Source organism: Castor canadensis, chromosome 5 (assembly GCF_047511655.1).
Source record: "Castor canadensis chromosome 5, mCasCan1.hap1v2, whole genome shotgun sequence".
NCBI classification, from domain to species: Eukaryota; Metazoa; Chordata; class Mammalia; order Rodentia; family Castoridae; genus Castor; species Castor canadensis.
The window spans coordinates 96,438,803-96,464,587 of NC_133390.1; the positions used below are offsets into that span (position 1 = coordinate 96,438,803).

Genomic DNA, 25,785 nt, shown 5'->3' on the forward strand with positions numbered 1-25,785 from the left:
AACAACAATGAGCAAATGATGCAAGTGTTTATCTTGGATTGGTCTCACTAAAAAACAACAGCAACATACTCTCTGACAGGGATATAGCCCAGTGGCAGAGCACCTGCCTCACATGTTCAAAGCTCTGGGTTTGATCCCCAGCACCATGCTTACACACACGAAAGATCAAAACAAAACAAAACAAAAAAACCCAACACAACTCTTAAGCCGGTTGTGCTGTCATCACCAGTAATCTGAGCACTATAGAGACTGAGGCAGGAGGATCAAGAACTTGAGGTTAACCTGGGATACATAAGAGATCTTGTTGCAAAACGAAAAAACAATAGCAAACAAAAACTTCTCTCAGATCCTCAGAATGAAGAATTATTGACTTTCTTTGTTCCATCCTAGTGTCTATCTCTCAGTGTACTGCTTTAGAGGAGCTGCCTTCTCTGGGAGGCAGAAAAGTAAATATTGGTTCTTACTTATAACCTAGAGGATGGTTCAGCTGCTCTAGTCCTCAGAGGCTCGTCTATTATAACACTGAGCTGGTTACTACTGGTTGAAGATGAAAGGCTGGGTTAGGTAGGGGGATTTTGCTTTTGTTTGGTTTTGTCATTTGCTCTAAAATCTATGATTTTATGAATATATAGTCAAAATCCAGAAAGATAAAAGTTTAAAGCTGAATTATTTTTCAGGTTATCTGAAAACAAGGAATCAAATCCAGGAGTCAGGTTGGCTTATATCTTTGAGATTATTTCTAATTACCCTGAGGATTCACTTCGAACTTCATGCACATACACCCTGTCAAAACATGTATAAACCTGTTATCCAATAACTGCAATTTAAAAAATCAGAAAACAACTCCCTCAAATTTATGTTTGAAACACCATTGAAGTGTGCCCTTCAAATTAACAATTACCACCAAGATTCTCCTAATAATCTCATTCTTAGTTCCGAATATATAGTTATCTCACTCCATGGGTTAGATTAAATCTAGATTATTAAAATGCATAACTGTATGTACCCAGGCATTTTAAGGCTTTGGTCAATAGGTTTAGAGTTGCTCTCCTACCACCTCCTTGAAACAGCCCTAAATGTTTTGCTTCTGAACTTCTGGTTGTAATTCTGCTAGTGAAGTTTTCCCTGCCTCATTCCCTGCTCCCCACCTCCTCCGGTCTTTACAGGAAGTCTGGATTCGGATCCCTCTCCTGCTTCTACTGCCTCACAAAAAGAATTCTTTCAGGTGGTCTTCACCAGGTTTATAATTATAATTCATTATGATGATTTGTTGTTATGCTAAAATTATCCTAGCCTTATCCATGCGGAGATCCTTCATACTGCTACCTGTGACCTTCTAACAAGTCCCCATCATTTTTTGAGCACTTTTCATCCTCTGGCACAATAGCCTCATCTTGTGAGTTTCCCTGTCCCAGCTTTGGAACCTGCCTTTTCTCCAAGGACATGTGACAAAGATCCATGATTCCTTTTATTGAGGAATGTGATTTGGAAACCAAGATTTGGGATTACTAAACTGTAAGGAATTTGTTATTCTCTTTTTCCACCACATAGCTAAAATTTTCATTGCATTAAAAGTCCGGCTCTAGACAGGGGACTTTTACTGTCTTTCTCGATCTGCACTTGGAGTCAGGGACCCATCACGCTGAACCTATTGTAGTTTCTCCTTTGCAACCTAGGGGAGGAGGCCCAAGGTCACCGGCGTGCAATACACACAGTGTCCTCCAGGGTCCGCTGTGCGACGCCGGGCGCCGGGCGCGCTTCCTCAAACCTGGCCAGCCTGCTGCACTTGGCAAGGACACCCAAGAACGGGCACGTCCGCGCTCCCACTTCCTCCCGACGCCGCCTGCGATTGGCTGCCGGGCTCATCAGAAACACGTGAAGGAGCCGCTGCGGCTGGCAGAAACTTGCCAGAGGACCCTGGGTGGCATCGCCAGTGCTTGCAGTCGCACCGGGGAGGATGAGGGCGTCCTGTGTCCTGCTCACCGCCCTGGTGGCGCTGGCCGCCTATTACGTCTACATCCCGCTGCCCAGCTCGGTGTCCGACCCCTGGAAGCTGATGCTGCTGGACGCGACTTTCCGGGGCGCACAGCAAGTGGTGAGGCGCAGCCCGGCGCTGCTCCCCTCTCCCTCCTCTTAAACACGGTTTAATTTTTAATTCAATTTCGCCACCGGGTTATGTGAGAACGCGTTTTTTCCTAACGCGGCCAGGCGATCGCTTTTAAGGTGGTCCTGCCAGGCATTTTCAGGGTATCGCCTGCGCCTCTTGGCTGTCGGCGGGCTGGATCTGTGTGTGATGGACGAGGTGAAGTTCTCGGAAGGCATTTGACAGCTGTTACTCATTCATCAGTCCTAAATGTTCCCCGTTTCTTGGTTTGCAGTGTTAAAAGCCAAATCCTGCAGCATTTTATAAGCCACTGCGCCCCCATTTTGGTCTCCCATAGGGGCCGGTAGAAAGTGAGTTAAATGTGTTAGGGAAACAGGTTCGGATTCCCGGGAATACAGCCACCTTAAAGCTGAAGCGGGCATGGCAGTCTCCCATCGCCCCCTGGCCTTGGGCTCGCTCCTCTCCCGGGGTCGGCAGGCACGGATCTCCAGTTTCAACCGTGGCACTTCTCAGCTCAGCTCAGCCAAGAAAGGAGGCCAGGACGCCCAACTGGCTGCAAAGGTGGCGGGGGCGGCGGCGGCCCTTGTGTTTTCCTCCTGCCTAGCTGCATTTATTTTGTCCTTGATTCCCAAGGAGATAACCTTTGCCTGTGTTAGGATACCTTGCCTTCACCTGGAAGGGTAACATTTCTCTCCACTGAACCACGGGCTTATTGTTTCTTTCCGCCCATAGACAGAAAAATGTAACTGTCTCTGGTTTATTCCAAGGCAGAAGGCATTGTTTTTACTGAGAGCTTCAGCCTGCAGCCAAGGCCGAGCGCTATGATTGGACTGCGTTTCTGAGCCGCCTGCCTTCTTATCTAAACTCAACCCTCCTCCAAAGCCAAGTCACCTCCATCCTCCCCTTCCGCCCCCCCAACCTTGGGCTTTAATCTAGGTTATTTTTGTAAAGTCCTTTCAGAATTACAAATAGACAAAGGCAGAAAGCAAAAAAAACCACATGATTTTTCCGGAGGGTTTATATTCCTTCTTCCTGTGCCCTGTGTGTAAGATTACAGCCCTTGGAGGCTTTGTCCTATTAAAAGTCCCCTTATCTCTAGGGTATTGAAGTGCTTCCTAGTATAAATTTGCTTTTTCCCAAATCCAACCACATTCCAACTCCAAAGCCCATATTGTCAACTGGGAAAAGTCTATGAAGCTATCGACTTCCTCCCTTCCCTCCTGCTTACCAAAATTTTGAGATGGTGGGAAAATGACCATACCCTTCCCTAACACTGCTACCAAGAAAGTCAACGTTCATGTAGCAAGCCCTAAAGTCCCTCTCTTCCTCATGGAATTATGTAATTTGGAAGTAACACCCTTGAAGATGCTGTAGGACAATGGTATTTCCCCATGTGGATTGAATGGATGGCCCTCTACATTGCATAAAAATAAGGAAAACAGAAATAAAGAAACTGCTGTGCCTGCCCCTTTCAGGTCATGAAGGAAGTCTTATAAGAAACTTAGGAAGAGCCAGGTTTGGAAAAAAGCTTTTCTTCTCCAGGTAGGCTGCTAGACCATCAAGGGCAAGGCTATATGGGGTCCTCTATAGTGTGCCCTCAGACGTGCTTGGAAGTGGGAACCTGTAATGTCAGGTCCCAGCAATAGATGGGATAGCAAGAGTCCTCACCTGACTCTGTGGCTTAGGAGTAGGCTTGTAGAGAAGTGACTCTTGCCACTTCGTTTCTGAATTGTGAAATATTAGCAAGTTTATTAAGACCAGATGAAAACATTCTATTCAATAAAGTAATTTTCCAGAGTTTTCCCCATAAAATAGAAATCCAAGCCAGGGCCTGTACATGCTAGGCAAGCACTATACCACTGAGCTATAGCCCCAGGCCTGGAGTGTATTTAAATGTCTGGTTATTCTAAGAGTTGTCCTCAATGTCCCACTATGGATTATGGGGAATATCTGTAGGACTGCCCAACGTTGTTCAGATAATTAACTAAGTGTAAACTGGGGCTGGAGATATAGCTCAATGGTAGAGCACTTGCTTTGCTTAGCTGGTTCATGTTCCCCACACCCCCCAAAAAAGTAAAGTGGAAATAATTTATATCATTGAAACCTAGAGAGCTGCCACTAAATTGCATGGCATAAACCTTGTTTGTCAAATAATTTTAGTTTGAATTGATTAACTCAGTTACAAAAGTAATTGAAGCCATTTAAGAGATTAAATTTGGCCTGCTTCCTAACTCAACAGCACCTACCTAGCACAGAAAAATGAGTACTACTCTATTCTCTTGTCCTTGCAGACGCTTCACCCTTCACTACTCCTTTCATCTCCTTCATTTTACGCCATGAGTCAGATTATGGAAGCTAGGTTCATGGCACTTTTCTTCCTTGGGGTCCTCCAGTATTACCTAAGAAGAACCTACTTAGAATCTCTCTCAAGTCAGACACAGATGAGATGCCTCATTAGGACCCTTAAAAAATTCTGATGCCCGGATCATCACCTATACCAAAGTTACTCAGAATCTCTGGGAGATAAGTATTTTTATCAGTGTTTAAAAAAATTCCCCGGGTGATTTCATTTGCAGCAAATCTTGAAAATCACTGCTGTAGAAAGTAAAGCGTGCTGCTGTTCTAGATAATATATGTTCTTAAACTGTTAGAGTTATATTGCAGACATGTTGCTAGGGATGACAGCCCTTTACATTAGCAGAGTTGAGCTTATCAGATTAGTTGGTTGATACTTTAGCCCTAAGAGTCTAAGGGGATAAAATACTAACTAGGCAAATTTCAGGGTTAAAGCAGAGGCATCATTACACTTGAGTAGTGGAAAATCACAAATGAAAGTGGTCTGGGAATGGTGGAGTACTCCAGATGAAGATATGGAGGACCCTGGAGGAAAGAGAGTGTGGGGGAGTTCTGAAGATAATTTCTTAAAGCTATGATAATCCCTTGCAGGTAAAAAGTACACTGCTGGAGAAAAAGCACATTGGGACCATTTTCTTTGAGGGTAGTTTGACAATATCCATCAGAAGCCTTGGAAGCATGTTTACTCTTTAACCCATCAATGCTTCTGGAGAGAATTTGCTAGACTCCATGATGAATGAAGGCAAAGTTGTAGCTGTAGATGGAAGTATTCTATAGGACTAAAAACCCTGCTCAGCTCATCCAAAAGCACTGCTATTTGTAAGAAATATGAAGGACATGGGTGCATTGATCCCCACCTCTGCTCCCAGCTATTTGGGAGGTAGAAATTGGGCAGGTCATGGTTCAAATCCAGCCCAGGCAACAAAAAGCTAACAAGACCCCATCTCAGTTAAGTCAGGCATGGTGACATATGCCTGTGAATCCCGGTTATGGGGGAGGCATAGGTAGGAGGATCAGAATCTGAACTTGAGACCCTACATGAAAAACAACTAAAACCCAAAAAGTGTTGGTGTGATTCGAATGGTAGAGCACCTGCCTAGCAAGAGTGGGGCCCTGAGTTCAAACCACAGTACTGCACCCTGGAAAAAGAAAAAATGAAGAGAGACAGAGAAATGTGAAAGAACATTCAGCAACCTTTCCTTTGTTTTTGTTTTTTCCTTTTGCATCATTTAAAGGAATAAAAATTTAGGAACAGTTTAAGAAGAGTCTAGGGATATAGCTCAGTGGTAGAGCACTTGCCTAGCATTTATGAGATCCTGAGTTTGATCCTCAACCATGCAAACAAATACATAAATAAAAGATTAAACTAAGGCATGTTCATATTTGGGAACACTGTGCAACTAGAATATTTATGTTGTAAGATAATGTTTAATAACTTACAAAAGATTTGCACTGTATGTTAAATGAAGAAGGCTATAAAACAGCCTGTATACCATTTATGTATCAAAATATATGTTTATGTATGTATAAACAGAAAAAGTAGAAAGATATAATTTGAAATATGTGATTTTTTTCTAAGTTGTAGGGTCATATCTTCAGTTTTTATATCTGTGATCTAGTTTTTCCACAATGAACATAGTAATGATTCTAAAAAACTTTTTTTGGCCCAGGTATATGATTCCAACTTCTCAAGTAAAATTGAGGCACATGTACATTTAATGGGATGTATATTTTTGGAATTTCTCTATGAAGAAAATCAGATTTTTTGTTTGTTTGTTTGAGACAGGGCTTTGTTCTGTAGCCCAGGCTGTCTTTGAACTTGCTATATATCCCAGGCTAGGCCTCAAACTCTTGATTCACCTGCCTTAGCTTTCTAAGTGGTAGGATTACAGGCGTGCACCAGTATACCTGATTTCAAATTTCTTTTTTCTTTTCATCTCTCTCTCTTTTTTCCTTTTATTGTTGTTCTGGGTGGGGTACATTGTAGCATTACCATGTATCAACTATATCATACTCAAATTTCTTTTAAATATGCATTCTTATATTCTGATATGGCTATTATAGTCTCATGTATAGATTGAAAACCTGTGTGAGGCTTTGAGGAGATGCTAAAATGACATCAGAAAAGCTAATAGGATGTAATAGTTAATACATAGCTATTTAAAAGCAGGGAGCTAGAGCCAGGCATGGTGGTGAGGGCATATTATCTTAGCAGTACAGGAGGCTAAAGGTAGAGGATCAGGGGCTGGCAGAGTGGCTCAAATGGTAGAGCGCCTGCCTAGCAAGTGTGAGGCTCTGAGTTCAAACCCCAGTGCCACCAGAAATAAAAAATAAAAAAAAGTTGGAAGGAAACTGGTTGCTCGTAGGAATCAGAGAAAAAGTAGGTACAAAAACTTATAGGAGGGAGAGGCTTTGTGCAATTTAATGAGTGATAAAGATGATGACCAGATTATGAGGAGTCTTAAGAAATGTAATTTTTACCACTATGATGTATTGGTTTTATACAAAGAACAATTAGTTACTCAACCAAAGTGAATGAGAGACTATTCATCTATTGGATGATTTCTTTTAAATCCAAGAATGCAAGTATATGGCCTTTAGCAACACCTTATAATTTGTTTAAACATTACTTTACAGGTTTTCCCTATTTTTGATTGTCCATGTACATATATAGTCATTGTGTAAAAAATTCTGCTCAAGAGATGTTAAGTGGCTTAACTGGTAGAATACCTGCCTAGCAAGCATGAGGCCCTGAGTTCAACTCCCAGTACACCAAAAATAAATAAATAAATAAATAAATAAATAAATAAAAATTCTTAAAAAAAAAAGATGGTGACCGGAGGCAATAATGTTTTAAGGGAGTTCAGAGCAAGAGCCTGGACTATTTTACCTTGGATCATCTCCTAACTTATTTAAGCATGTACTCTACTACTGAGCCATACCCCAGCCACAACTCACTAGTTATACATCTTTGTAGTGACATGATGTAAAAGGGAAATTACTGAAATTGGCCTTCTTATTCCCTGATTTCGTATGGAAAAAGCCATGCTTTTGGACTATTTCAGTAAGAGTTTTCATCTTGTAAGATGTCCACAAGTTTGTTGAGATTTACTATGGCCTCACCCGAATTCTCTGCCTGATGTGCTTCTAGGTTGTGTGGCTGGGTTTGAAAGGACAGCTCAGCCAGAAACTGCAGCACTGCAGTGTCCTAAACTTTCTCATAATAGTTTTGAGCTGGAAATTATACAAATGTCAAGTAAACCTAACTTTAAAACATTAGTAAGTAGCCAAGCGTGTAATCCTAGTACTTGGGAGGTTGAGGCAGGAGGATCAAGGCCAGCCTGAACTACATAGGAAGACCTCATGTCAAAAAAGAAAAGAAAATTAAATGAAAAATTTAAAAAACATTAGTAAATAATAAGTTTGTCTACTGCCTGCCAGATTTGTGATGTTGTCATGTAAATTGGAGATTTCACTAACCACAGTCATTTTGAGCTGATCTGATAGGACTTTCTTTAGCCATAGGTAGGACAGCAGAAAGACTTGAAGAATCAGCTTTGGGACAGTATTTAATGTGTCTTAGTTCTGAAGGTGAGCAGTTTGAGTTGGTCTCTGTAGACAACACTTGTGAAACATGAAGGTTAGATTGATTCAGCTATCAGGCGCGTAAGGCTATGACTAATTTATGGCCTCACTTTTATTTTTTCTAGTACTTCTACAAGTACAGCCCTGAGCACAGAAATACCATTGTTACAGCTTGATTATAATGGGATGTCTTATTTCTAACAGGCAATGTGAGCTTGACTGAAGACTTCACTGTGATGTGCGAAAGTGCAATTATTCATTCTTAACCATTCTTTTTACGCACAACTACTTCTTTTTAAAATAGTGAGTGTATATTTGTTTTTAATTCCCCAATGAAACTATGGAATTTTTCTCTCATTTTATGCTTATAAAGAATGAACATCCCAATGGAATGGTCATCCCAACACTGGGAGAGGAAGGTAGGAAGAGGGAGACCCTGTCTCAAAACAAAAATAAAAAGCAGAATGAAGAACTGGGTGTGGCAATACACAGTTGTATCCCAATATTCCGAAGGTGCAGACAGGAGGATCTTGAATTCAAGGCCATCCTGGGCTCCAAAAGAAAACAAACAAATAAATCAAAACAACAAAAAAGTAGACCCAGGTATGAGGGGCAGGGAATGGGGGGATGATTCCATTTCACGTTGATATCTAATCTGGTTATCGAAGGTGACATCAAGGTTGACCATTTAAACATAACATCGTTTTCTATTTTTTTTGTGGTACTGGGATTTGAACTCAGGGCCTACACCTTGAGCCACTCCACCAACCCTTTTTTGTGAAGGGTTTTTTTTTTTTTTTTTTGAGATAGAGCCTTGCAAAATTATTTGCCCTGGCTGGCTCTGAATCGAGATCCTCCTGGTCTCTGTCTCCTGAGTAACTAGGATTACAGGTGTGAGCTACGAATGCCCAGCATAACCATCACATTTTGTAAACACAGCATTTACTCTGTGTCAGATACAATATGATTTGCATGCAGTTCATTCAGCTGGTGCTTTAGTAACGTCAGACAGGTATTTTTATTTTTCTTTATGTGACAAAAGAGAGAACTGGAATGCAAGGAAGAGTAACTTGCTTAAGATGACTGAGCTTATAAAATTCAAGTCCAGCCTGTCTGACTCCTCACCTCGAGAACTTAACCATCATGCTAGATTGCCTTTCCATAGAAACAGGGGAGCAGGAAGAGACAGGCAAGAGGGCCACCACAGCCAAAGCAGCAGTATGCAAATGAAGGTCCCAAGGGGAGGTGATGGCACAGTTAAGAAACCAAAAATGGCTTAGACTGACTAGAGCTTAAAATGCAAAGGGCAGAGAGCAAGGCAGAAGGGCAGCATGAGTGAAAATAAAGTGCTTTGTGGTCAAGAAGGGAGCCAAGAAAAGATTTTTTAGAGAAGTCACATGGTTGAAACTGTGTTTTAGAACAGTCCTTCCCAGCAATGCTTGTGTTTGTTTTTTCCTCAGTAGTAGGGATCAAGCCCATGCTAGGCAAGCTCTCTGTCATTGGCCTATATTCTCAGCCCTTAGAACAGTGCTCAGTGTAGAGACTGAAATCTAAGAAAGCAAAATTGAAATCAAGAGACAATTTAGGAAGCACTAATTCAGATGCACTAATGATAGACCAGAGATGCTGTTCCAGGGGATGGTGTGGAATGAAGAAGGAGAAAGAGGCCAAGATAACCCTTGGGATAGACCCTGGGATAACTGGGTGAATGGTGACAGTGACCCTGATTTAGGAGATGTCTATCTGAGGGTGAAAATAGAGAGTTTGGGACTTGTTGTGAAGTGTCTGTAGGACCAGTTCTAGGATAGCTGTTCTTAAGTAGCTGCACACATGGGTCTGGAACTCAGAAGAAGGAGATCAAAGCTACAAATAAGGATTTGGGAATCACTGGCAAATGGTGGTGGTGGAGGTAGTAGAAAAGTGTATATGGTGTTAGAGTAAGATTGGGGACCCTGCTTCTGGAGGGTACTCCTGGAGGACACCAGTGCTCCAGGAAGAAAAGGCTAGCCCATGGTACATGCCTATAATCCAGCACTCAGGAGGCTGAGGTGGGAGGATTGAGAGTTTGAGGCCAGACTAAGCAACATAGTGAAGCCCTGTCTCAAACAAACAAAACAATAACAAAAAGAAGAGGCTAGCCCTAAGAGATACAAGAACATTAAGAATACGACTTCATTACACTTCATTTAGCACTCTAGGCTTTAGGAAGGATTTCACTCATATCAACCATATTTAATCACTTTTTGCATCAAATAACTGATTGGCATTGTTACTTCTGTTTGTCAGCTAAGACAATTTGAGACTCAGGAAAGGTCAGTGACCTCCTTAAGATCACATGATTCATTATATTGGGCAAGAATTGAAGTTCCTTTGCTCCTAGTTTCATGCTTGCACTGCTGGGCTGAGCTGTGGGGATGTGCAAGATACCTTTGCCACTAGTCCAGTGCAGTCTTTGTCTCCTGACCTTGTTTGAGCTAGCAGTTGAGTTAATCTACATCTGTGCTTCCCAGTCTTCACAGAAGTGGTTATGCTTCCTTAGTACACCAGGAGTTACTGGAAGCAGTTTGGGGGGATTCTGCACAGACTTGAATAACAGAGTTCACAAGATTTATGGAGTTATGCAACCGGTTCTCAAATACAGTGCCAACACTGATAACTTCCAAATAGCTATAAAGCATTATCTTAAGCCAGATGTGGTAGCATGCACTTGTAATCACAGCACTTGGGAAGTTAAGGCAGGAGGATTGAGAGTTCAAAGTCAGCCTAGACCACATAATGAGATAGTGTCACAAAAATAAGGGCTGAGGATGTAGCTCTGTGGTAGAATTCTTGCCTTGCATGCAAAAAGTCCTGGGTTTGAGCCCCAGCATGGAAAATAAAAAGTTTTAAGTTTTTGCCCCTATAATACATCAATTTCTGGTAGCCAATTTATAATCTTTTGTATGGGAAACTAACCTCTCTACAGTTTATAACTGGGTTTCTTTTTTTTTCAGTACTGAGGCTTGAACTCAGGTCCTACACCTTGAGTCACTCCACTAATCCTTTTTTATGATGGTTTTTTTTTGAGATAGGGTTAAACTGTTTGCCTGGGTTGGCTTGGAACCATGACCCCCTGATCTTTGCCTCCTGAGTAGTTAGATTACAGGTGTGAGCCTCCAGTGCCCAGCATAAAATTTTCCATGGAAAAGCTCTAAACTTATTATTTTTTTTTTATGTCAAGCAGACACTCTACCGCTTGAGCCACACTTCCAGTCCCATTTTCTTTTTTGGCCGTACTGGGGTTTGAACTCAGAGCCTCATGCTTGCTAGGTAGGCACTCTTACCACTTGAGCCACTCTACCAGCCCTGTAACTGTTTAAGTGTATGTTTATTATCATTCCTATTAAATATAGAATGATAGTCCTGCGTTACACATATCTAAATAGCCATATAATTTATTGTCCAAACCAGAACATTTTTGAAAATAACAGGGACTGCTGTTAATAATCACACCAGGACAACAGTTTCAAACCAGAATTATTCCTAGACAAACCTGGACACATGCTTACAATACATTTGTTTGACTTGCAAGCATTCAAATAAATAAAGTCAAGGTTTGGGCTGGCAGAGTGGCTCAAGCAGTAATAGTGCCTGCCTCACAAGTGGGAGGCCCTGAGTTCATGTCTCGGTACCGCCACAAAAAAAAAAATCACTGATGTTACAATAAAGTCAAGGTTGTAGAATGATTCCTGAAGCTCCAATCTGACTTAACCCTCCTGTCACCACTCCCACACCCCTCCCTGTCTTCCTGTCCCCTATAGAATAAAAGTACTAAGTTCCTTATCTGGCACTTGAAGAGTTTATTCACTTGCTTTTATTTTTTATTTTTGCCAATTTGCTAAGTGAAAACTGGTACTTTTTTTTGATGGTTCAAGGCCTTACACTTGCTGGGCAGGTGCTCTATCAGTTGAGCCATTCTGCCAGCTTGTTTTTGGTTTTTTTGAGACAGGATCAAGCTGTGTAAGGCTGGCCTGGAACTCATGATCTTCTTTCCTCATCCTCCCAAGTGTTGGGATTACAGACACATGCCATCACCCCCCGAAAGAGTTTACACACTGTGGCTTTCCTCTTGTCTCCTCTGCCTCAAATGCCCTCCAGCTCTCTTACCCTCAACATCCCACCCATCTTTCATCAACTGAAAACTCATCTCATTTTGAAAACTTCCCCATCTCTCTGCAGCCCTAAGCAGCCTTCAGTCACTCTGCAAGCATTTTGTCTTTCTTATATGATCCTTTATGTTTCTTCTCTTATGTTGGTATTTCTTTATACATCAGCTTTCTCACTTATCAGACATAATTTCCTTCTTACTGTTTTGGCTTTGTTTGAAGATTGTTTATGAAGACAAACTGAAAAGAAAATAAGAATTCATGGTTCTGCTTGCTTTCAGCCTTAGTGTTACTCCATGTGCCCCTAGAGACAGAAATATGGCTTCCGTGTGCTTCTGACTCTCAACCTAGCCAAAAATGGCTTCTTGCTATTCTTCACAACTTTTTTTTTTTTTCAAGCCTTGCTGTTTTCTGGGTTTTTAACTTCCTCATAATGTTTTTATAGATTTATGCTTGTTTTTTTAATTTGGAATTAACTAACTCCCTGTTTCTAGCTAAACATTGGGTGTAATTATAGGGTATTTCCTTAAAAGATCACTGATAAATTCCCACATTTATTTGATATCATTCTACCTTCCACTTTTTCTCTTGGATAGGATAACTGATGAAAGTCCCATGGGAAAATAATGAGAGCCCTCTTCTGGGCTACCTGTCCCATACTAGCATCCCATCTTGGACTCAAACTACCAGTTCTGTCTTTTTTTTTTTTTTTTTTTTTTTTTTGGTAGGACTGGGTCAAACTACCTTTTCTTTGAACATTTTGAAGTCTACTTTTGGTGCAAGATGTTTATCTTGTATTTCTTATATGTATGTCAGTTCTCAAATAGGATCTTTGTCCCAAGGTTTTTCATGGTAATAGATCCATTTTCTGAATTATAAACATAGCTACCTTATAAAATAGTAATGTGTTCACTTTACAATAAAGGACATAGAGGTCTAGGGGTGGAGCTCAGTGGTAGAATATTTGCTTAGCATGCCCAAGGCCCTGGGTTCAATTCCCAGCAATGCAAAAGAAAAAAAAAAAAAGGAAATAGAGGACCAAGAAAATTAAGTAACTTGCTCACAGACACATGACTGCTTAGCGAGGCTGGCTGTGAACCAGGTGTCTTTTACTCCAGCTGTTTGAACTATACTCAGTAATCTCCTACAGTGGTTGTCCTGTCTCTTCTTCCTTTTCCACTTCACCTCCTCCACTCTAAACTCTTTCATACTAATATGATCCACATTAATAATGTATTATAAATCCATATATAATGCACTACAAACCCATAATCCCAGCACTCCAGAGGCTGAGGCAAGAAGATCATGAGTTTGACGTCAGCCTGGGCAAGGCTCTGTCTCAAAAAACCAAAATAATAAAGAAACAAAAGCAGGATTGATATTTTTTTCTCGACAAAAGGCTTTGAATTTGCTTAAGTGATTGACATCTGTGGGACCCAGAGATTTGGTCTATAAGTATGGAAAACATGACTTTGTCTTCCAAGGTTATCAAAGGCAAATTTATCTTTGGCTACCATGATTAAAGAAATTTACCATGATCTCTATTATTTGTTAATTGAACAGTTATTATGGGTGAGACCCTGGGGGCAGTTCACAAGACAAAGAGCACCTGACCCTTCTGGAGCTGCAATCCAGTACCAAAACTTGTGACAGGTAGTGATTTAAGGGCAACTATAGGAAATACAGGAAGTTTGTTGGCAGGTCAATAATGGAAACCCTGAAAGCACATGAAATCCCCTAAGGAAGCAGTGTCGAATGAAAAGAGAGATTTTAGGGTTGTTGAGAGGAGATGGGGCCAATAAAGAAGTCTGGGAACAAGGAGGAAAACTGGGGAAAAAGAGTCAACAGAACTCAGAAGGAACACTGCAGGAGAGGATGGTCAGCTGTGCTGTGTTCTCCTTCGAGGCTGAGCAACCAGGGTTCTGACACAGTGTGTCAGCCACAAATATACTCAAGCTCTGTGGCTTTTACATTAGGGCTGCCACTTGTGTCTTGTTGGCTAGAGTGGTTTCAAGGACCCCTGCCAAAACTGATGCTTTAACTTCAGCAATGTTGGTATTCGGTCTCCTGAGTATTGGAATTACAGACATGCAACCCACAAACCTGGCCCAAAGCTATTATTTCTGATAGGAAACAGTCAAATGATACTTTGTGGGTTCTGATTAACACTTGAAATGTGGGGGTTGGGATTTAGTTCAGTGGTAGAGTGCATGCTCATAATGTACAACCCCAGCGTTCTACTCCCAATGTGAAATAAATACATAGATAGATAAATAAATAAAAGCTGAGATGGAGGGCTAGAGAGAGAGTAGCTCAGGGTGAAGCACTTTCCTAGCATGTATGTGGTTCTGGATTCAATTCCCAGCCCTAAAAAAATAATAAAAGTGAAACCTGAGATGGAGGTTACTGCTGGATGTTACTTTCGTACTAAATAGTAAAATATACAAAGGAAAGAAACTTCCATGCCCCAAATAACTAACTTTATTTATTTATTCTTTTTTTTTTTTTTCAGTACCAGGGCATGAACTCAGTACCAACACCTTGAGCCACTCCACCAGCCCTTTTTTCTTTTGTGATGATTTTTTTTTTTTTGTGGTACTGGGGCTTGAACTCAGGGCCTACACCTTGAGCCACTCCACCATCCCTATTTTTGTTAAGGATTTTTTTGAGATAAATCTCATGAACTATTTGCCTGGGCTGGCTCCGAACTGTGATCCTCCTGATCTCTGCCTCCTGAGTAGCTAGGATTACGGGGTGAGCCACCAGCGCCCAGTACCAGATTTGGGTCTTTGCAGCAACAGATATGTTGCTGACCAAAACTCAGTAACTTGCCAGTCTTCTTTTCTCACATAGCCAATTAATACAGTATAATTCTGAATTATTCAATTCAGAAGCTGTGTTTTATATAAAAAGAAAAATGTTATTGGTTACATCTACCGAGGGAACCTGTTTGGTACTGATTTTCAATTATTCTAAAGACATTAACATGAGTTTCCTGTCTTTCTAAAATCAGAATTTTGGGCAAATCATAGAATTTTTAATTGCTTTAAAAATTTGTGCTTTCAGATTGGGGTATATAGCTCACTGGTAGAGTGTTTTCCTAGGATGCATGATTCTCAGCATTGAAAACAAAGAAGTTAGACTTTCATTTGGGGGTTGGTGGCAGTTAAATATCTTTATGCCACCCTCTACGTCCAATCACCTCCTGTATTTTTCCATTTTCAGGCTTCAGAGAGTGGCAAGCAATCATGGGTAGCATTTTTAAACACTATATCTCTGTGATCCTTAAAGTGGCTGCAGTAAAAATTAGTTCCTGAGGTTTTATGTGCACACAGGAGATCCAGGTTTACTTTCAAGATCTTTTTGTAAACATTAAAGTTAAATGTATAGCATTATACTCTGTTCAGCACTACCTCATTCTGTTCATGAGATAAGTGATTCATTATTCATTTTCTAAAGTGCCAACATATTTTAGCCTACATTTATTGATCATTCAGAATGTGGCAGGCATTACAGAGACCTTGAAGTTGACTGTGAAAAACCAAGGAGATAAAGCATACAGAGTGCTTCCTTCTGTGGTGTGCAGTAAGCCCTTTGGAGCCCAATGGAGGAAGCCCCTGTGTGTCTGAGGGACTCTGGCAGAGAAGTCAGAGGAAATGCTGGTTGAATCTGAAAGGATGACAAGCAGCACTGATCCACAGACAAGAAGGGCATCAGGCAGAGAAAACAGCAGGTACAAAAGTCCGAGGTGGACCGCAGCACTTGGGAGGCTGAGCTAAGAGGGTTGTGAATTCCAGGCCAGCCTGGACTGCATAGTGAGACCATTTCAAAAAAAAAAAAAAGCTACTTCTATTGAGTGTCTGAAAGTATAAAATACGAGTTTGAAGATCTTTACATAGATGAACCACGGTGGGACTTAGCCTGTCCAGTGAGGCTGTCATGCTGGGCCCACTTCGGCCCAGCATACTAAAACTGGAATGAGACAGAGAAAATTAGCATAGCCCCTGCACAAATTTGCAAAGCATTGTTCCATATTAAAAAAAACTATTGGGCTGAAGGTGTGGCTCAAGTGGTAGAGCACCTGCCTAGCAAGTTGAAGCCCTGAGTTAAAAAAACCTATTATATTATGCTCTTAATTTTGGTCACTTTCAATAAGCTAATAGTGGGATTGTGAAAGTACACAACCAATGTATGATTCATTTTTTTTCAAGAGTAAGTACTGTTGCTGGGTGCTGTGGCTCATGCCTGTAACCCTAGCTACTTGGGAGGCTGAGATCAGGAAGATTGTGGTTTCAGGCCAGCCCAGGCAAATAGTTCGAGAGACCCCCATCTTAAAAAAAAAAAAAAGAGAGAGAGAGAGACTCCATCTTCAAAATTACCAGAGCAAAATGGCCTGGAGGTGTGGTACAAGCAGTAAAGCACCTGCTTTGCAAAGCCCTGAGTTCAGACCCCAGTAGTACGGGAAAAAAAAGTCCTGCTTAGTGAAATGATCATAAACTACTTATGAAAAATATCCTGTCATGGACTAGGGGTGGAGCTCAGTGGTAGAGCGCTTGCCTAGCTCCATCCTGGGCTCCATCCTCAGCACTGAAAAAAACAGTTTCTGTTAAAACCTGTAAAATATGTTTACATTTTGGTGACCAAATAATATGGTTTGATTGGAAGCAATGTGTTTTTCTACTGTTGTTTGGTCTTAGTAGCATTTTAGTCTTCAAGAAAAACTTCAAATCAGTCTTTCTTACATATTTTTTGAAAGTTGTTTTGGCTGAAAGTTTGAAATGAACACTATAGTTGTTGGCAGCTATGGTGCCATATTAGAGACAAAACTTTCTTGCATGTTCTTCAAAGAGATGGTTCTGTGGGCAGAGAACCTGACATCTTTATAGTGTTGAGAATCAAACCCAGACTTTCATGCTTGCTAGCTAAAGGTTCTACCACTGAGCTACATTCCAGCCAGAACCTGACAGACCTCTTGTATCCAGTCTGGTTTCCTTCACCTTGTTTTCCTCTAACCCCACCCTGTTCTGTTTTTCCCTTCTTTTCCAGTTCTTTGGGTAGTTGTTTAATTATTTCTAATAATTTCTCCCTCAGTCATTCTGTGTCCTCACCCTGGCTGGAAGCTCTGCAGGGGAAGGGGCATGTCTGTGGGCTTCCCCACTGTGTACCCAACTCTTAAAAGTACCTGGCGCAAAAGTTAACACATAATTTTCTGAGTGAGTGAGTGGGTGAGAGACTCGAAGTCCCCAGACAGCTTCAGTAGGGAGGGTATTGGTGATAACTCCTCACAGGAAGTTACTTCCTGTTTCTCAAATCAGGCAGCATAAGCAGAACCAGTCAGGAAAATTGCTTGCTTTTGCCCTGGATTCCAGTTTCCTTCCTTTAAGCAGGAAAATGGAAAGGGGGTAAACTGCCTACTGCTTCAAAAGGCAAGAACTTAGAAGCAACAGTGAGAAGAAGCATAATCAGCAATAAAGTACATTCATTCATTCAACAATTTGTTGAACCCTAGTTAATTATGTTTTTGTTGTTGTTTTGAGACAGGATCTCCCTATGTATCCCAGGCTAACCAGGAACTTATGATCCTCCTGCCTCAGCCTCCTGAGAGCTGGCATTACAGGTGTGTGCCACCATATCTGGCTTTGAGCACCAATTATGTACCAGGTTGTATGCTAGCCCTAAGGAAACAAAATAAAGGAGGTCTATCTAGAAACTGATAATGAGGGCTGGTGGAATGACTCAAGCAGTAGAGTACCTGCCTGGCAAGTGTGAGGCCCTGAGTTCAAACCCTAGTACCACCAAAAAAAAGAAACTGATGATGATTCAACAAGTTTCAAATGTAGAAGCTAGCACCAAGAAATAGAGAGCACAAAGGCAGGAGTTACTCTCCAAGGAGTAAGTGGGACAGGATGACAGAGGAGGAATGTTTGACATAGACACTGAAGCGTGAACAGGAGTTTGGTCAAGAGGAGGCAGAGAAATTGCAGAAGTAGATAGAGTTCTACAATCTAGCCATCTGCATCTTAGAGGACAGACAGACAAGTGTACAGGCAAGGCATGGATGGGAAAGTGGTAGATAGAACTGTGAGTAGGTAAAGGTGTGTTTGGACAGTAGGTGGGTATCACAGAATGTTTAACTTCTGTAATTCCTGGCTATCACAACTGCTTTTGTAAATTAAAACTTTTTTTTTTAATGTGCAAGGTTAATAATCACATCATACACATTTTGGAAAACAAACAAAAAAAATCACCTGCAATCTCATCTTGATACAACATCCATTTGCCTTGTTGTCAATTATATTTCTGTTCTCTCTCTTTAATTTTGTTTTGTTTTAGCTTTTTTGAAACAGTCCCAGCTAGCGTCGAACTCATACTCCTCCTGCCTCAGCCTCCTGCATGCTGTGATTACAGACGTGTACCTGTTGTCTCTTTTTGTGTATGTGTTGTTTTGCTTTTGTTAGATTCTTTCGCACCATATAATTTTAAGCACCGCTTATTTTTCTTAGACTTTTACCAGAAAGAATTAGTGTGTCACTACTCCATAGCATTCCCACTTTTCTTTGTAATGAATGCATCAAAGAACCTGTACTATTCTTCAATCTAACTGTTCTCCTATTTCCAAAAATTTCGATTATTCAGTGACTTGCCACCAGAAAGAATGTTACACTGAATATATTTGTGTATGTAATCCTTTTGTTTTTATATTTTTCTCAAGAGATTCTCAAAAAGCAGACCTACTAGGATCAAAGACTATAAATATTTTTGTAGTCTTGTTACTTATTTTGAAGTTATTTTCCAGTTTACATGGTTAATAGCAGTGTGTAACAATGCCAGTTGTGCTGTACATTTTTTCAGAATGAATTATTATAACTGATTTTTAAGACATATTAGTTTAATACCTTACATGGGTCCCTAGTGTAATTGGACTTTCTTTGGAAACAGTTGATGCTTTTTCCTTCGAAGAATTTTTAGTGCAATCACTTTGTAAGGAGCATTATTCTAGAGAAAGAACAATGAGAGCATAATTCCTGTTCTCATCCTCTATATTCCCACACTTAAAGAAACGCTGCTTATAGGAAAGGCCGACAGCTTACGCCTATAATCCTAGCTATTCAGGAGGCAGAGATCAGGAGGATCCAGGTGGAAGCCAGCCCCAGGCGAATAGTTCAAGAGACCCTATCTGGAAAATACCCAACACAAAATAATGCTGATGGAGTGGCTCAAGTGGTAGAGTGCCTGCCTGGCTGAGCGTGAGGCCCTGAGTTCAAACCCCTGTACCAGTAAACAAATAAATACATGAAAAATGCTTGAAAGATTAAATATTTTTGCCCAAATTCATACAAGAGTAAGTGGCTAGGAGAGATGGAAAACTGGTCTGTCCATTTCATTTCTGTGGTTTTTCCAATCTGCTGCCCTACGTTTAGAAGGGGAATACAGGGGCTTTCCAGCAGGGTGCCTGTCTCTTCAGAATTATTACTCTAAAGTTAATCTAATGGTGCTGTCATTGCTAGTACTCAAAACACGTCTCCAACATATCTTCAGATTTTATTTCAACTTATGTCATGAGGTCCATGTGAGTTTCAATCTCATAAAATCTCACCTTGTTTATGAACAGAATTAAATCCTTAACTGCACCACCCAACCTGTTCTAGAAGAACTTTTGACTTTCCCAGAATTCAAATTCAACCTCGGGGAAGGAGGATTTGTCTCCACTTGTTTATATTCAAGGAGTGAACCAGTGTCTGAAAACAGTTGTAAAAACACATTAGTCAGGGATAGCCACGTTAGGTCACATTGTGAACTCCCGCGTCCTTTGGTGAAGACACTCACTCACGTGCCCTGGCAGTTGCTTTGGTCTTGTTTGCATGAGACTGTGGGCTGCACTCCTGCTTGAGTTGGAGAGCCCTGTATGTCCACAGCACTTCTGGGTTACCACAAAGTGTTCAACCTCCTGTCAGTCTCCAGGACAAGGGCCAGAGGAAACACCTGTTTGCATTGCTGGTGCCTCAGTCTAGTGTTGGCTACCTCTGTTATGACGACACCCAATTATAAATTACCTCTTCCTGGTGAGTCTGAAGAGCAGCATCCCGGGTGAGGGCAGAGGGAGATGGCATTGGATAGACAGAAAGTTTGGGTTTCCTACCTCTCTCTGTATCTCTGTCTGTCTTTCTGTCTGTCTGACTCTCTAACTTTGCCTATAATTTTCTCTTTAATCTATTTCCCTTTTATCTCCTCTTCGAACTCTAGCTCAGTAATTATCTCAGAAAATTTAATCATTGACCCCCGTTTTGTGATTCCCAAATTACCTCCATCGAGATAGCTATCCTCAAGTCAAGGAAAAGGAAATCTGTGTAGTTTGAAGGGGAAATAAAATTTTTTTTCTTAGTGCCTAGATTTTAGTGGCTGGTTGTTTTCTCAAACCCAGCATTAAAGAATTCATGTGAGGTGATAAATTATTCAGGAGCCGAGATGGGTGTGAGACACTGGGGAGCAAGGAGCTAGCATGATATGACAGGTTCTTCACAGGTAGTACCAAGCCATAAGTCCAGCAGCCAAGACCATCCTGGCAGCCAGAATGACCTGAAGGCTGGGCTTCCTCACACAGCATGGCTATCAGGAAGGGCACCTTTGTCTTGCTGAGCAGTGAGAAATGGCAGTTATACACGTGCCCCTTCCTGTCACATACAGAGTCTGTCCTCCAGGTCTCTTGGCCAGCATGGAGCCAGCCTGGTGCAGTGCATTGAATATCTGCAGGTTGTACTCGAAGGCCTTGCTGACCTCCCTGATCCTCTCTTTGATGTCCAGGTTCAGGTCCAGGGCATTTATCCTGGCCTGGCAGAACTGCTGCAACTGCTGGGAATCGTCGTCCCTCTCAGACAGGCCTAACTTCCTTTCCCAGTGCTGGGGAGTTTCAGTGCCCACTGGGTCACCTCCTTCAGCACCTGACCCCCCACAGATTCCCTCATGTAACAGGTGTAAGCACAGGCCACAGGCAGCTCTGGGTCATTCTGCCTTAACTAGAAGATCCGCCCTATATACTTCTAGCACTTCACCTGCTCTCCCACTTTCACCAGAGAAATACTCCATGGCCTTGGTCAGCGCCAGCTTCTGCAGCTCTGTGGGGAGCAACAAGGAGGTTAAGGCTCTGTGTCCTCGTTGTGGCCAATTTCCTCCTCGAGGAGCAAGTATGTGAAGTGAAGTAAGTAGTGGCCAGCTTAAATACCCCCTTCCTGATGTCACCGTCTCAGAAGTCCTCGATAAACTGGGTGTTTTTGACCCATCATGGGCTTTCTTCGTCCTTTCCTTCTGGAGCTCAGAGAGGTCAGTCATTCTGGTATGGTTTTCCTTTTCTGGGGCCATGGAGTTCCTTTTCTGTGACTCCCTGCCTCTTTGAAGGTCTCCACTAACACTGACACTGTTGCCAAGTGGATCTTGCTGCCCTCCCTCTGGTCTGGTAAGCAGTTCCACTCCATGCCTGTCAGTCCCCATGACAGCTTGAGGGGAAGAGATTTTACAAAGAAACAAATGCATCCTCTTGTGCAATCCTTGACAGGATCTGATAAATCTACTTTTTTTTTTTGTGGGGGTGGGGTACAGGGATTTGAACTCAGGACCTATACCTTAAGCCACTCCACCAGCCCTTTTTGTGATTGTTTTTTTCAAGATAGGATCTCAAACTATTTGCCCAGCCTGACCTTCAACCACGATCCTCCTGCACTCTGCCTCCTGAGTAGCTAGGATTACAGGCGTGAGCCACCAGCATTCCAAGCCCACTTTCATCACTAAGCATACTGCTTCTATGCATTAACATAATTTGAAATGTGAAATAAAACCAAAAAACAATCCAAGATTTCTAATTCTATGGCTGGATTTTGTTTGCTATGGTCTGGGTTTGAGGATAGAGCACAGCTGGTTATGCATGTTGTTCGTATGAGCTGATGTGATTGGCTTCTCCAAGAACCAGCTTAAGATCTGCAGACTGAGCTGCATGTGTTATTTTTAGACCATACTATCTATTAAGCATATTCTTTTAATGTCTTGCCAACACTTAAAGTTCAAAGAATTTTACCCAGTGACCTGAGCTTACAGTTTCTCTTGAAAAAGCCATCATCTGGCCAAAACTGGGCTGGAATTTACTCTTCATGCAGTGACCCTCAGCTGAGCAGCAGCTGCCTCTGCAGAGTCTTCTTTCTCCAGTTTGCCACGTGCCTCCCCAGTCCTTGGTGTTTACACCCATTTTACTCGTTTTCATAGTTGCCCTGGTCCCTAAAGATATGATCTCATAACACACTCAATAATAAAAACTCATTTTATTTATTTGTTGTTAACAAATATTTATTTATTGATGACTTTCATTTTGCAAAAGTGTTCCAAATAGTTCCTGTGCTCCAGGGTTCACAATGTATTTGGGAACATAGGAAATAATTACATAACAAGTAAAATAATACAGGAGTCTAAGTCCAGAGATGTCGGGAGGTAGTAAGTACTTTCAGAGCAGTTAAGAATGGCTATGAACACAGAAGAATGAAAACTGAGCTGGAGCGGCCTTAGGAAGGTGAAAATGGAAGCTGTACCTTGAAGGATGGGTCTGAATAGCATTGCAGGGAGGCAAGAGAAGGGTGGCATGGGTGTTAGAAGAGAAGGAACTCATATCAAACATGAACAATGGGTCTGAAAATGTAGCTCAATGGTAGAGTATTTGTCTAGCATGGGCAAGGCCCTAGGTTGGATCTCCAGCACTGTAAAACAAGCAAACAAACAGCTGGCACCAGTGGTTCACACCTGTAATCCTAATTAGTCAGGAGGCAGAGACCAGGAGGATCATGGTTCAAAATCAACCCCCAGCAAATAGTTCTGGAGATCCTATCTCAAAAAAAATCCATCACAAAAAGGGCTGGTGGAGTGGGCCAAGGTGTAGGCCATGAGTTCAAGCCCCAGTACCACAAAAACAAACAACAACAAAAAACAACAAAAGCAATGTGGTAGGAATGTGAGTAGCCCTGTTTGATAAAAATAAAGGAGGTACAAAAAAGAGTGCATGTGACCTCTCTTCTGAGAAGCTGTCTGACACCCACCCTTTAATTTTTACCATTATTGTCATTTACCTCACAATTGTTCTGGAAGTGTGTGAAATACTAGCCCATGCTCATTTTTTTTTTTTTTGCCCATTCTTTTTATGCAAAGTATGTTTTTCACATTCTTAAACCTTCTTTTTCACTTAGAACTCCTCTTTCACATTATTATTATTTTTCTTCTGGCTGCACTGGGGTTTGCATCAGGGCCTCATCCTTGCAAGGCAGGTACTCTACCACTTGAGCCATTTCACCAGCCCTGTTTTGTGTGGGTGTTTTCTAGACAGGGTCTCACCAAGTATTTGCCTGGGCTAGCTTCGGAGTATGATCCCTCCTGATCTCTGCCCCCTAAGTAGCTCGGATTATAGGCAGGAGCCACCACCACCTGGCTCATATTACTTCTTCCTGGTTCTCTTTCCTTCAAGAAAAAATGGGAAAAAGACCTTGAATTCTGTCATATTAGGCCTTCTAGAGTCAACTGGGAAAAATTGGTGTGAGAGACAATAGGGAAAGGGAGAGAAAGGAGGGAGGAGGAGGAGGATGCTCGTTGAAAATGAAATGGAAGGGAGGGGTGGAGGGCGAGCAGTTTGTACTACCAAATGCTGGGCCTTTCACAAGACTAGGGCCCAGCTGAAGAGCCTCACACACTTTGTTCCTGTAGGGCACTTTGATCTGGGATTTCTCTTGCTCTTGGGAACCTATGAGAAAGGTCGTTAGGATGGGTTTGCATGTCCATGACACAATATTTAGTTTTTTCCTCACACTTGCTAGGCAGGCTCCGTGAGCCCTTTTTGTGGTGGGTTTTTTCAAGATCAGATCTTGAGAACTTTTGCCTGGGCTGGCTTTGAATCATGATCCTCCTGATCTCTGCCTCCTAAGAAGCTGGGATTATAGGCATGAGCCCACTGGCACCCAGCATAATATTTAGTAGTGTATAAGAAGTTGTATAAGGACAACCAGCACAGCCCTGTGTCCTATATAGGGCCTATGTCATATAATAGGGCTATGTCATATAGTGGATATAGTACCCAGTTGAAATAACAAGTGACCTGCATCCTTCTGGAGTCTGGCTTACTTTGCTTAACATGACAATCTCCAGTTCCATCCATTTACCTGCAAACAACATAATTTCATTCTTCTTTATGGCTGAATTAATACTCCATTGTGTATAAATACCACATTTTCTTAATCCATTCATCAGTAGTAGGGCATCTGGGCTGCTTCCAAAGCTTAGTTATTGTGATCAGTGCTGCAACAAACACGGGTAAAGCTCTCTCCATTCAAGCATGTACGTTAGGCCCTGCTCATTTCAAATCCAGGCACAAGTGACATCTCTAACACTTTAGGATTTATTTTCTTCTTTTTCCTCTGGTACTGTTTCCCAGATTGGCTCCTTTATGTGTTCAGGTAACTATTCTAATTGTGTCTTTGTTACTTCCATGGCAACCCCTTCAGGTAAGTTTTGCTGAATATTTTCCAAGTAGACATCTCCATGCCTCATTAGATGTTCCAATTAAACAACTGTAGAGTCTTCTCATTTCATTCTGAACTCTGGGCTTCTTGAAAGTGCTCACTGGTTTGCGAAGAGTAAATCACTCTGTTTTCCTTAAAGTTTCATGTACTTTAATAAAAATATCAAATTCTTTAGCAGCAAGTACAGCAAAATATTTCATAACTGTCCAAAGCAACCTTACTGTGGCCTTTATATATGTGTCTGTGCAGCAAAAATGGTTATTGTAGGTTTGGACAGTTCCTTTGGAACATTAGTGTGTAGGTTTGAAAACTGTACTCACTTCATATTGGTAAGAAGAAAGCCACCATTTTTTATTGTACTGCTCTTAGAACCATTTGTAGATAAATTCTCCAAGCCCAAAGGGAGGCAGCAGCACACAGCCCCAAGCTCACCTAATCACCTCTTAAAGGTCCCCTCTCTTAATATTGTTACAATGACAATTAGTTTTCTACCTGACTTGTGGAGGGGACATTCAAACCATAACAAAAGTCAAAGAGAGGTCAGAGATCCATCGTGGGACATCTCTAAAAAGATTGTAGACAGTGAAGATTTAGAATGATACTGTCAAGACCTGCATACTCTAGTTCTAGGTCTGGGAGGCAAGTGAAAAGAAAAGTTGGAAGGCAGAAGTAGAACAGCAAAAATAAGTGTAGAGTTAGTCAATTTTGCCAAGATGGGGAGGAGAAAGAAAAGTTAAGGCTGCAAAAACTTTCTGAGATGAATTGGAACTTTTTCCAGTAGAGATAGAGTAAAAGAGCCTGGAAATAGGAATCTGCTACCCTGGTTCTAGCCCAAACACTTCAGTAACTGCGGCATTTGGGGTTTGTCACTCACCTCTCTGGATATAAGTTTCATCAATTTTTCTAAGGAGTATGTCTGGTGGGCCCTCTTGGTTTTAAAATTATGTCATTAGTATCCAGATTAATAAAGATTGAAGCCACAGAAAAGGAATTTATTGAGGAAAGGCACAAGGAAATGAGGCTTGAGACCTATATTAGAGAGAATGATGCCAAG

The 25,785-nt window shown here is 41.6% G+C and overlaps 1 protein-coding gene, 1 non-coding gene and 2 pseudogenes across 4 annotated transcripts in view; 2 read left to right on the plus strand and 2 right to left on the minus strand.

Moving 5' to 3' along the window:
* Positions 1 to 1,852: 1,852 nt before the first annotated feature.
* Positions 1,853 to 25,785, plus strand: part of Nceh1 (neutral cholesterol ester hydrolase 1) — a 70,880-nt gene continuing 46,947 nt past the window's right edge. Inside the window, exon 1 of one of the 3 annotated variants that reach the window (XM_020159313.2) lies at positions 1,853 to 2,095. In XM_020159313.2, coding sequence (XP_020014902.1) covers positions 1,958 to 2,095 — 138 coding nt within the window. In that variant the 5' untranslated portion in view covers positions 1,853 to 1,957. The remainder of the gene's footprint in view (positions 2,096 to 25,785) is intronic. The other 2 variants (XM_074073764.1, XM_074073761.1) reach the window with 2 other exon arrangements.
* LOC141423649 (U6 spliceosomal RNA) lies at positions 16,133 to 16,238 on the plus strand. Its single transcript, XR_012448487.1, has one exon. It is a non-coding gene; the product is annotated as a U6 spliceosomal RNA (small nuclear RNA).
* On the minus strand, positions 20,707 to 21,771 carry LOC109683455 (heme oxygenase 2 pseudogene; annotated as a pseudogene).
* On the minus strand, positions 24,601 to 25,101 carry LOC109683465 (small ribosomal subunit protein uS10m pseudogene; annotated as a pseudogene).